The sequence below is a fragment of the Xiphophorus couchianus genome, chromosome 16, assembly GCF_001444195.1.
Source record: "Xiphophorus couchianus chromosome 16, X_couchianus-1.0, whole genome shotgun sequence".
NCBI lineage: Eukaryota > Metazoa > Chordata > Actinopteri > Cyprinodontiformes > Poeciliidae > Xiphophorus > Xiphophorus couchianus.
This window is the reverse complement of record NC_040243.1, coordinates 3,130,555-3,142,342: the sequence shown is the minus strand read 5'-3', so window position 1 is coordinate 3,142,342 and position 11,788 is coordinate 3,130,555. Positions and strand designations below refer to the sequence as shown.

Genomic DNA, 11,788 nt, shown 5'->3' with positions numbered 1-11,788 from the left:
ACATTGCAAACATTTATTTTTTATTCTTTGTATAGAACCAACCACAGCAATGAATAAAATCCCATCAAAAACTGTAAATCAAGTTATACACTGCAAAAAAGTCTCTAATTTACAGTAAAATATCGACATAAATACAGTAGAATTCTGTGGTTGCCAGAATTTTACCGAATATTTTATTGTAAATTAGAGACATTTTTATTTACAATGAACAGAAATACGGAGGAATAAATGAATTAATCAAATTCTTAAAGGGGCAGTATTATGTATTTTCCAGGCACAGGTTGTCATTTTATAGCACAATCAAGACTTTGTAACCTTCAGTTGTTATACAATGATGTTTATATAAAATATAACTGAAAAGAAATTTAACTTTGCATTTTAACACCTTGAAATTGTGTCGCTGTTTCTTTAAGAAGCTCCTGCTCTTTCCAACACTTCAGCATGGCATCACAGCATGGCTCCTCCATTATGCCGTTTACCGGCGCTCTTTGGAGCATTCGCATGATTAGCTCAGAAGAATCTCAGTTTCTCCAGGTGTTTGCTAATTGTTGCTGCCGCTAGTCTGGAGGAGCTGAGTGGAGGAAGCTCAACTGGAGATGTGGTTTGTGAGAACAGGCGTTTTTCACAGCTGACTGGTTGCCATGGAGATTAAAGTATTTCTGAAACATGCATTAAAGAGTCAAAGCGACACTCCAGGTATGTTTTTTTTATGAGGGAATAACATTATTTACATTAATAACATGATGTAAAGCTCAAAATGTCGATTTAAAACTCAGAAGTTAATATGACCTGTTACAGAAAACAAACTGATCAGAACCGATTAGTTTTATGTGTCTCGTTCATTTCAGTTGGTAAAAAGTGAAATTATTATAATTTGGTGTGTCTCAGTATAACTATGTACCAGTTTTTAATGTCATACATACTTTTATTCTCTTTAACCCTTCAGATCTACTTCTTATTTGTCCTCTTGAAAAAATGCCGCCTGTAGGATATTTTTGTTTTCTTCTTTGGTCAGTTTGCTGCGACACAAAGAGTTGCAGAGATTCTCCCATGACTCTATCTGCGAGCGGAACAATGCAGCTCTGGCTCTGAGGAACTTTGAGACTTTAGTCTCGCTGCCTTTGGCCAGAGTCATGCTGTCTTTGGCGATAAAGAATAAATCCATGCCAATGAAGAGGGCATTAAGTGCAATGAAGCCTGCTCTGGCTCCCTTGGTGAGAGCCAGAGGCCCTTTAACTGCTGCCTGACCGATATCAGGAACGTCTGCTGCCACCCTGGGTACATTACGTAAAGCTTTTGTATCCTGTAGTACAGCTTTACCTGCACCTGCAGCAATATCCTGAGTTTTTAAAGTCTTCAAAGCAGAAGCACGATTAACAATGAAATCAATACCCTTTCCTATAGTACAGACTTTCTGAACACCCTTGACCACTCCGAACAACACGTCTATGTTACTTCGCTCCAGATTGCCTCGTTGATTCATCACCTCATCAAGAGAATCCTGGACTGTTTGGAAATACTCAATGAAATTTTCAAAGACTTCATTTGCTTTTTTCTGTTGAGTAGAATTAACTCCAGCCTCTGTTAAGGTGGTTACCAAGCTGTTGGCTCCACTTGTTACCCCCATCGACACACCGGCGATGGTCAGCCCTATAGACACTCCGGCTGTAACTGGGAATAACGCGAAACCAACAATGGAGAGGACGCCTCCAGCTGCTCCCACTGAGCTGCCAGCCACACTGGAGATCTTTGCTCCTTTGTTCATCCTGTCTAACTCAACGGCACACTGCTCCACCTCATCTAGAAACGTTAGCAGTTTGGGTTGTTGCTCATTAAAGATGCTGATGAAACCAGCTGAGGAAACTTTCTGGAACAGGAACTCCATCCGAAAGTCCTGGTCCATCCTGTGGGACAAATTTTAATTCAATATATAATTCTAACATGAAATGGAAAAGAAAAAAAACAGAATAAAAATTATATACAAGATAATTATAATTCATTCAAGAAATGTATTGTTAGAAGGTTATTTAAAACTTTTCCTGGAACGGTAAGTTTCCTGATTGACGGCTCTAAAACGCTCCAGTTTGAACAAATGTGTGGAAATTTTAAAAAAATGAAAATTAGATGCTGTAGCTTTAAAATTGCAGGATGTAACTGACTACCCTGCTGTAAAGTGATGTTATCAGTTTTTTTAATATAAAAAGAATCTACAAATGTTCCAGCTTCCTTGAAAATATTTAACAGAAAAATATTTAGAAATTACCTGATTGTGTCAAGTAACTTAATCTGATCTGTCATCTGTTGCACGTCGTTTTCACACAGGTTGTCAGTATTCACTTCAGTTTCTTTAGTCATTTCCATGCAAATATCAAAGTCAAAGCTGTGAAAGATAAAATTTGAATTTTTATTTTTATTTTATTCAAAATAATATCACAGTTCATTCTTTATGTTTAATAATACAGATTACCTCTGGCCGTGAATTACACATATCCTGTTGGCTGTGTCTATGTAATCCTGCAGCTGGAATGCCAGAACCTCCACATTGTGACGGTCAGGGAGGAAGAAGGACTTTGCATCTCTTTTGAACTCCAGGATGAGAGGACAGATTTGTTGTGCAGTGCTGATCACAGCTTGAACATCATCAAAGCTGATCTTTTCAGGCAGGTAAATAATCTGGTTCTCAGTGAACACCTGGAGCGACGTGACCGCCAGCTTCTCCAACGCATCCAAGAAACTGTCGAGTTTCTCCAGACCTTCCAGCGTGCCATTCAGCACTTCAGCCAGCGTCTTTTCCAGATCTAAAAGTTTACTCTCCGCCTTGCGCTGGAAAACGCTCTTGACGTATTTACAAAAAGACGCCCATTTGCCCTCTGACTTGGCAAAAGTGGGATCAATTTTATCAGCCATTTCTTTGATACTCATCGTTTTCACATATTCTATTTCCCTGCAATCTTTCCATTCTGAGAATATCTCATAAAAATCTTTCACTGTTGCCATGTAAGTCAGAGTGTCAGTGACGTACTGACACAAGGTGCGCTCTAGTCTCCACCTGCAGGACAGGAAATGTTGCTCTGTTTTATAATACAAAAATAAATAAGCAAAACTAAGATACACATGTCTAATAATAGATATATTAGAGATAAACAGTCTGTCTAACAAAACATGTAAATAGTTGCTATTAGGAACAATTAATCTATTTATTTTCTTGCTGGCTTCTGTTGGACCTTATATGATGCAGCAAAGTGCAAAACAGTTTTATTGTTAGTATAATTTAAACTTTGTCTTGACATGTACAGTAACTCACTCACTGTAAATTATATCTTTTAAACAGTTTGAGATTTTTCCAAGCATGGCACATTCTCCTATTTAAATGTAATTTTAACCACTTGAATGATCTTAAATACATCACATGCTTACATCAAGTTTAATATGTTTGTGTCAGACAGACGGTTATATCAAGGCAGACATGCTGTACAGCAGATTGTTGGCTAAAAGATTGTTTAAATTTCTGTCAATAATAAATTCTACAGGTTTTTGTGCAACAGTAAAAAAAGTGGAAATATTCACATCATTTTTAATCAGATCATTATTAACAGAATATAGTTATTGTTTTATCTTGAGAAAAGCACATGAACTATATTTGATCAGAAAGCATCTTCTCTCTGCTTCTCATTTTAAAAAAGATTTTAAAAATGATGGATATGTGTTCACAAAGTTTAACTTAAAGAACTTCAAGAGAACAAAAATAAGTAAATTTCCTTTCTTATGCTGTGAAGATTGTTGATTAATGAATCACAGATGTAAATAAATTGTGTAAATTAAATTATTTCTTTTCTTTACCTTCCTCCAAACATTTTGTTGGATTCTCACAGCCTGCCCTCCTGCTGCGTCTTCAGCTCTCCAGAGCTACTGATTAAGAATCGCCCTATAATTAAACCAAAGTAGTTCCTTTCAGTTTCTGCCTGTTTATCCTAAACCTTCTTTACAATCTCAGCTGATTTTTGCTTTGTTTTTGTCGCCCAACGAAAGCAGCACAGCCTTCAGAAAGGAGAAAGCTATGCTGGAGCTTTTTCCTCTTCTATAATCTTAGTTCAGGTCAAAAATAGATCAGCATGTAATAAATATGGTTTTAATACATAAAATCTAGTCATGAAGCAGGTTGTAAAAGATTAAATATTGACAAAGGGAGGACATTTGTTTAAACGCCCAGCAGCTCTACTGCAAGTAAGAGTAATATAAAAGATGATAAAAAGGTTAATCATTTATTATTCCTACATGTCTGTAACGTCTGTTATAGTTGGATTTAATACACACATATTGCTGAGAAAAATTATTCCTTCTTACAGATTTGTTCTGTTTCCCATCGTCACAAAATGTTACTCAAATACAAAGAAACACTCACAAAAAAAGACTTTCTAGAAACAAATGTTCAGATTATTTTAAGTCATCTGATATTCCATCCATCCATCCATCCATCTTCTTCCGCTTATCCGAGGTCGGGTCGCGGGGGTAGCAGCTTCAGAAGGGAGGCCCAGACTTCCCTCTCCCCGGCCACTTCTTCTAGCTCCTCCGGGGGAATCCCGAGGCGTTCCCAGGCCAGCCGAGAGACATAGTCCCTCCAGCGTGTCCTGGGTCTTCCCCGGGGCCTCCTCCCGGTGGGACGTGCCCGGAACACCTCACCAGGGAGGCGTCCAGGAGGCATCCTGACCAGATGCCCAAGCCACCTCAACTGGCTCCTCTCGATGTGAAGGAGCAGCGGCTCTACTCTGAGTCCCTCCCGGATGACTGAGCTTCTCACCCTATCTCTAAGGGAGAGCCCAGCCACCCTACGGAGAAAACCCATTTCGGCCGCTTGTATCCGCGATCTCGTTCTTTCGGTCATGACCCAAAGCTCATGACCATAGATGAGGGTGGGAACGTAGATCGACCGGTAAATCGAGAGCTTCGCTTTTTGGCTCAGCTCTCTCTTCACCACGACGGACCGGTACAGCGCCCGCTTGACAGCAGACGCTGCGCCAATCCGCCTGTCGATCTCCCGCTCCCTTCTTCCCCCATTCGTGAACAAGATCCCGAGATACTTAAACTCCTCCACTTGGGGCAGGACACCCCCCCTGACCCGGAGAAGGCACTCTACCCTTTTCCGGCTCAAGACCATGGCCTCGGATTTGGAGGCACTGATCCCCATCCCGGCCGCTTCACACTCGGCTGCGAACCGATCCAGCGAGAGCTGCAGATCACGATCTGATGAAGCCAAAAGGACCACATCGTCTGCGAAAAGCAGAGATGAGATCCTGAGGCCACCAAATCGGATCCCCTCAACACCTTGGCTGCGCCTAGAAATTCTGTCCATGAAAGTGATGAACAGAATCGGTGACAAAGGGCAGCCCTGGCGGAGTCCAACTCTCACCGGAAACGAGCCCGACTTACTGCCGGCAATGCGGACCAGACTCTGACACCGGTCATACAGGGACCTGACAGCCCGTATCAAAGGGCCCGGTACCCCATACTCCCGGAGAACCCCCCACAGGGCTCCCCGAGGGACACGGTCGAACGCCTTCTCCAAGTCCACAAAACACATGTAGACTGGTTGGGCGAACTCCCATGCACCCTCCAGGACCCTGCTGAGGGTGTAGAGCTGGTCCAGTGTTCCACGACCAGGACGAAAACCACACTGCTCTTCCTGAATCCGAGGTTCGACTATCCGACGGACCCTCCTCTCCAGGACCCCTGAATAGACCTTGCCAGGGAGGCTTAAGAGTGTGACCCCTCTATAATTGGAGCACACCCTCCGGTCCCCCTTTTTGAACAGGGGGACCACCACCCCAGTCTGCCAATCCAGGGGAACTGCCCCCGATGTCCATGCGATATTGCAGAGTCGCGTCAACCAACACAACCCTACAACATCCAGAGCCTTAAGGAACTCCGGGCGGATCTCATCCACCCCCGGGGCCTTGCCACCGAGGAGCTTTTTAACCACCTCGGCGACCTCGCCCCCAGAGATTGGAGAGCCCAACCCAGAGTCCCCAGGCTCCGCTTCCTCAGTGGAAGGCATGTTGGTGGGATTGAGGAGGTCTTCGAAGTACTCTGCCCACCGGCCCACAACGTCCCCATCTGATATTTTACAACAAATTAACAAATCCAATTCTTAAGTGACTATTTTTAAAATTAAATGTTACAGAAAACAATCTGATTCTTGATTTGATTATCATCAAACTGATTCCTTTTTGTTTTATCCTTTCAGTTAGTGAGAAAGTCTGAAAGTTATTATTAAAACACTGAGTCAGTATAATTATGGCCGATTTACATCTGTTTTTTTCTGTCTACCTGTCAAATCTTCCACTTTTAGTCTTTGTGCGTCTTTAGTTATTGTTCTTCTTTGTCCCCTAGATAAAATGGCTGCGTGAAAATATTTCTGACTTCTTCTTTGGTCAGTTTGCTTTGACACAAAGAGTTACGGATCTTCTCCCACGACTCCATCTGTGAACGAAATAACGCAACTCTAGCTGTCAGGAACTTGGAGGCTTTAGTCTTGCTGCCTTTGGCCACTTTTATGCCTTGTTTGGCAGCTGAGTAGATATCTCTGGCAGCAAATACAGCTCCAGGTGTGATACCAAGAAGTTCACTGGACAGAGAAAGAGACTCTGCAACTACAGTCTGACCAACATCAAGAACATTGGAGGAATCAGGAACATCTGAGTTTTCAGGAACAGCTGAGTTATTAACAGTTGAGTTTTCAGGAACAGCTGAGTTATTAACAGTTGAGTTTTCAGGAACAGCCGAGTTATTAACAGTTGAGTTTTCAGGAACAGCTGAGTTATTAACAGTTGAGTTTTCAGGAACAGCCGAGTTATTAACAGTTGAGTTTTCAGGAACAGCCGAGTTATTAACAGTTGAGTTTTCAGGAACAGCCGAGTTATTAACAGTTGAGTTTTCAGGAACAGCCGAGTTATTAACAGCTGAGTTATTAACAGCTGAGTTATTAACAGTTGAGTTTTCAGGAACAGCTGAGTTATTAACAGTTGAGTTTTCAGGAACAGCCGAGTTATTAACAGTTGAGTTTTCAGGAACAGCCGAGTTATTAACAGCTGAGTTATTAACAGCTGAGTTATTAACAGTTGAGTTTTCAGGAACAGCTGGAGCTGCGCTGGGTGATGCATTTCCATTTTTTTTCTGTTTCCCTGCAACCACTTTTATAAGAGCAGAAGCCACATTCATGATGGAGCTGACACCCATTACTATGGGATCCAATTTAGAAACACTCTTGCCTACTGTGACCAACACACCCATCTTACTTTGCTTCAGATTGACTGTTGTATATTTCATCCCATCGTCCAGAGAATCCTGGATCATTTGGAAATCCTCCATGAACGTTTTTAAAACTACATCTGCCTTTTTCCGATAAGTGTGATTAACTCCAGCCTGTGTTAAGGTGGTTACCACACTGTTGGCTTCACTTGCTAACCCCATCGTTGCACCGGTGAATGTTAGGCCTAAAGACACGCCGGCTGTGAAGGGCGTTAATGCCAAACCAGCAGCAGAGAGGACGCCTCCTGCTTTTTTCACTGAGCCCCCAGCCAGAGTGGAGATCTTTGCTCCTTTGTTCATCCTGTCTAACTGATCAGCACACTGCTCCAGCTCATCTAAAGACGAAAGCATTGTTCGCTTTTTAGCATCAAACTTAGTGACAAAATCAGCTGAGGAGACGCTCTGGAACAGGAACTCCACCCGGAAGACCTCGTCCATCCTGTGGAAGAAAATTTATTCTGCGTTTGTAAGAAAAATAGTAAATATGTTGTAAGGTCTTTGGTAATCAAAATCCATTCAAAAAAATTCACTATAGTACCAGTACTTAAAACTTTTAATGTACACTGCAAAAACACAAAATGTTACCAAGTAATTTTGGTTTAGTTTCTATTGTAAATATCTTAGCACACTTAAAATAAGACTAAACTTTTCAGCAAGATATAGGAGCTTGTTTTAAGAACATAATTAATTAATAATGATTAAAAAGTAATGGCAGTGTCAGATTATTTAACTTATAACACATTTTTCACAGTATTCAGGTTTTTATAACCAAGTTTTAACAAAATGTAAAACCAAATTTATCCAGCGATTTTTACTGAATAGATGCAACAAAATCAGCTTTTATTCTTCCTTAAATCTGACTAAATATAGCAAACAACTTGAAGCAAAGCGGCTCAAGTCTTGTTCTTAATGGCCCTAAAATATTGTATTTCTACTATTTTTTAGTAGTAAAAAATAGTAATACATTTTTAATAAAAAGAAAAAAAAAATACTTTGCTAGAAAAATACTAAAATGTTTAGATTATCAGAAATTTTCTACAAAAAACTTAGAAATTTCTGAATTTCAAATGTCTAAATTTTTCTAGAAAATTTCTGAGATTAATCACAAAATTTTGGAATTTTTCCCCCCTATCTACAATGGCTGTAAAACACCATATTAATGTTAATAATTGCATTATATTTTAGGTTGGTCTTGTTGGCATGTAACTATTTTAGAGTCTACAATTTTGGCCCACATGGCGAAAAGTTTGTACACCCCTGTTTCTAAAGGCTTGTTTTGATGACATGTTGGAAAGAGCAGGAGGTTCTTAAAGAGACAGAGGCCAATTTAAATGTGTCAGATATGGATATGATGCAAAGGTATTTTTGATATATAGAACATTTTCATAATAACGGAATGTAACGGTTGTTTTATTGTGCTGTAAAAAAGGTTCCATGTCTCTGAAAAATATATTTGTAATGCGCTAAAATATGTAAAAACTTACCTGATCTTGTCCAGTTGTTTAATCTGATCTGCCATCTTTCGCATGTTGTTTTCACACATATCATCAGCATCCACCACTATTTCCTTCGCCATTTTTAAGCACATCTCAAAGTTAAAGCTGTGAAAGACAAAGTTACATTTCATGTTCTGGGTTTTTATTATTTTCATTCAGAGCAACAATACAGTATATCATCGGTTAATAATAAATTGAATTTTACCTTTTATCAGAGCTCAAACATATTTCCTCGACGGTGTCGATGTAGTTCTGCAGCTGGAATGCCAGAATCTCCACGTTGTGAAGGTTAGGAGCAAAGAAAGTCTTTGCATCTCTTTTGAATTTAAGGAGGGGAGGACAGATTTGCTGAGCTTTTCTGATCACAGCTTGAACAGCGTCATAGTCAAAGTTCTCAGGCAGGTAAACGATCTGGTTCTCAGTGAAAACATGGAGCGACGTCACCGCCAGCTTCTCCACTGCATCCAAGAACGTGTTGAGTTTCTCCAGACCTTGCAGCGTGCCATTCAGCACTTCAGCCAGCTCATTCTCTAGTTCTGAAACTTTGCTCTCTGGATTATTCTGGAACCTCCTCTTGATGCATTTACCAATCTTTTTCAATCTGCCCTCTGACTTGGTGAAACTGGGATAAAATTTGCCAGCCTTTTCTTGGATATCTATCAGTTTTTCATGCTCTTTCTTTCTGCAATCGTTCCATTCAGATAATTTCTTATAAAAATCTGCCGCTGTTGCCATGTAAGTCAGAGTATCGTTGATGTACTGCCACAGGGAGGCCTGCAGTTTCCACCTGGAGGACATGAAACTGTTTACAGAAACTGACAAACTCTGCTCTAATAATATGTGTTGCAAATATTTGTTTGTTATTAGAAATATTTTTAAAATTATTTATTTTTTTATTGGTGGTTTCTACTTGGCCACATTAGAAGCCACCAGATAACAATCGTAATTAAACTGATGATGTTGAATTAACTACATTTTTTGTTATTTCTTTCTGTTTTTTGACATTCACAAAAATCACAAGCTATATCATAAATATTTTGCAGTTGGTGTAAAATAATCTAGACCAGGTTGTTAGTGTCTGAGTTCTCTTTAAACTAGAGCAGAACGACAGATAAAATTATTTTATGGTGACGCTGCAGGAACAGAAAGTATAAAGTAATTATATATACAATTAAGTTTGGCATTTTAATGATTTAAAGATGTTTGTTAAATTAATTGTCTGTAATTAAATAAACTATAATGATTAAACATTTAATTATGTAATGGTACATTGTAATTACTTAATGAAGTGTTTATTTAATTTGGTCCCTTTTAATCTTCCATACATTTTGATCATTTCTTTATCTTGAGAAAACCAGACTAAGAATTTATTAACATTTCACAGCTTCTTTAGATTTGAAAAAATAATATTGTAGATTTTCAAAATGAATGCATTCACACAGTTTTAATTCAAGGATTCCAAGTGAAAATGTTTGATTAAATTTAACTTCTCTTGGTGAAACGTTTATTTATCTCTAATGTAAATAAATTCTGTAAATTACCTTTCTGCAGACATTTTGTTTTTCACTGAAAATTGTCTTGATTTTTCTTGAGGTCTTCAAAGTTTCTGCTTGAGGATCTTATTACTTAATGAATGTTGGTTTCACTTTCTGCCTGTTTATCTAGAGACACACCTGCTGCTTTATTGTCTCATCTGCTTGTTTTATCATTGCTGCATGGAGCAGAATATTCTGCAAAAATGTTTCAATGCTGCCATTTTTCCCTTCTATAACCATATTGTTACTTTAAGTCAAAACCCAAGCAGCATGTAGTAAAATAGCTTTGATAAAGTCACTGTGCGATCAGTTAAAGGTTTTAAAGAACTTGTTTCTAAAAGGTCAAACACTGACAGACTTTAAACACACTAATCTAAGAAGTTGAAGCAATAAAAATATAATAAAAAGCAAAAGTATTTAACCTTTCACTTCATTATAATAAATGTTTTACTGTAATGTAAATGGAGTGACATGTCTGCTCCTATAAAGTATTTCTCCCTTACAGATTAATTTAGTTTGTTTTTATGTGTCAGATCATCAAACAAATGTTATTAAATGACAACAATAACATTTTTTCCTCATGGAAAAGAGAGAATGACAAAATCATCTAATTTCATAATGAAATATCTTTAAATACACACGTCAGCACCCTGCTGGTGCTAACTTGTAACATTTTAAAAGTTTTTCAACAGAACCAGTCTGGTGACATGAAGTCGGCTAAAAAAAATCTTACGGCTTTTCTCATTTGCTTTTGTACGTTTATTTAATCGTCCTCTTAATTTGTAAAACAGCAAATGCATTTCCATGAATGATTTGAAGATTGAACAACTAGTTTTGAGAATTTCAATTCTGTTCTGAGAAAGTGACAGAAAAAACCCAAACATTTAATCCGTGATTGTGTCTGGCATTGGACTCGTGTCATAAACTGATTTCAGAAGTTTATAAAACAATAACAACCTTTTTATTTTTCTTAAGCAGAATCAGGAGTAACATGGTTAAACTTTCATTTTTCATGAGGTTTCTAGTTTAATGTGAGTGTTGTAGTTTCTAGGTCAGCTGGAGGAATCTGCAGTTCATATAGATAAGATAAATAAAGGGGCAAAGATCTCCAATATGACAATAATCGATTAGATTATTGGGTCATAAAGGAAAAGAAACTGAACAGCTTTATCCCCTCTCTCATTATTTTGGCATTCAGTAAATTTTGGAAATTCTAAATGTCCATAATGTCAGGAAGCGGTGTGGTGAAGGGTGGTGAGGCAGATGCAGCGGACCCAGGTATGATGAATATGAAGATTTAATGAGAAAACTTAATCTAAACAACGAGCAGGAGTAACACACACTGAACACGAAGAGACTAAACATTGACGACAACAAGGCTAGACATTGACGAGGACCCGACGACGAACAAGGAACACAGGTGGAGTTAAATACACGGGAGGGTAATCACAG

The 11,788-nt window shown here is 38.8% G+C and overlaps 2 protein-coding genes across 2 annotated transcripts; both read right to left on the bottom strand.

Annotated features, from left to right (window-relative positions):
* Positions 1 to 360: 360 nt before the first annotated feature.
* Positions 361 to 4,450, bottom strand: LOC114159518 (uncharacterized). Its single transcript, XM_028041482.1, has 4 exons — positions 3,841 to 4,450; positions 2,468 to 3,049; positions 2,264 to 2,380; positions 361 to 1,904 (listed from the first exon to the last, which is right to left on the bottom strand). The coding sequence occupies exons 1-4, from the start codon at positions 3,852 to 3,854 to the stop codon at positions 956 to 958; spliced, it is 1,662 nt and encodes a 553-aa protein (XP_027897283.1). The 5' UTR covers positions 3,855 to 4,450; the 3' UTR covers positions 361 to 955.
* Positions 4,451 to 6,215: 1,765 nt separating this feature from the next.
* Positions 6,216 to 10,551, bottom strand: LOC114159605 (apolipoprotein L2-like). Its single transcript, XM_028041600.1, has 5 exons — positions 10,343 to 10,551; positions 9,007 to 9,588; positions 8,790 to 8,906; positions 7,121 to 7,744; positions 6,216 to 6,748 (listed from the first exon to the last, which is right to left on the bottom strand). Exons 1-5 carry the CDS (start codon positions 10,354 to 10,356, stop codon positions 6,364 to 6,366), a joined length of 1,722 nt encoding a protein of 573 aa, XP_027897401.1. The 5' UTR covers positions 10,357 to 10,551; the 3' UTR covers positions 6,216 to 6,363.
* Between the last annotated feature and the right edge of the window lie 1,237 nt (positions 10,552 to 11,788).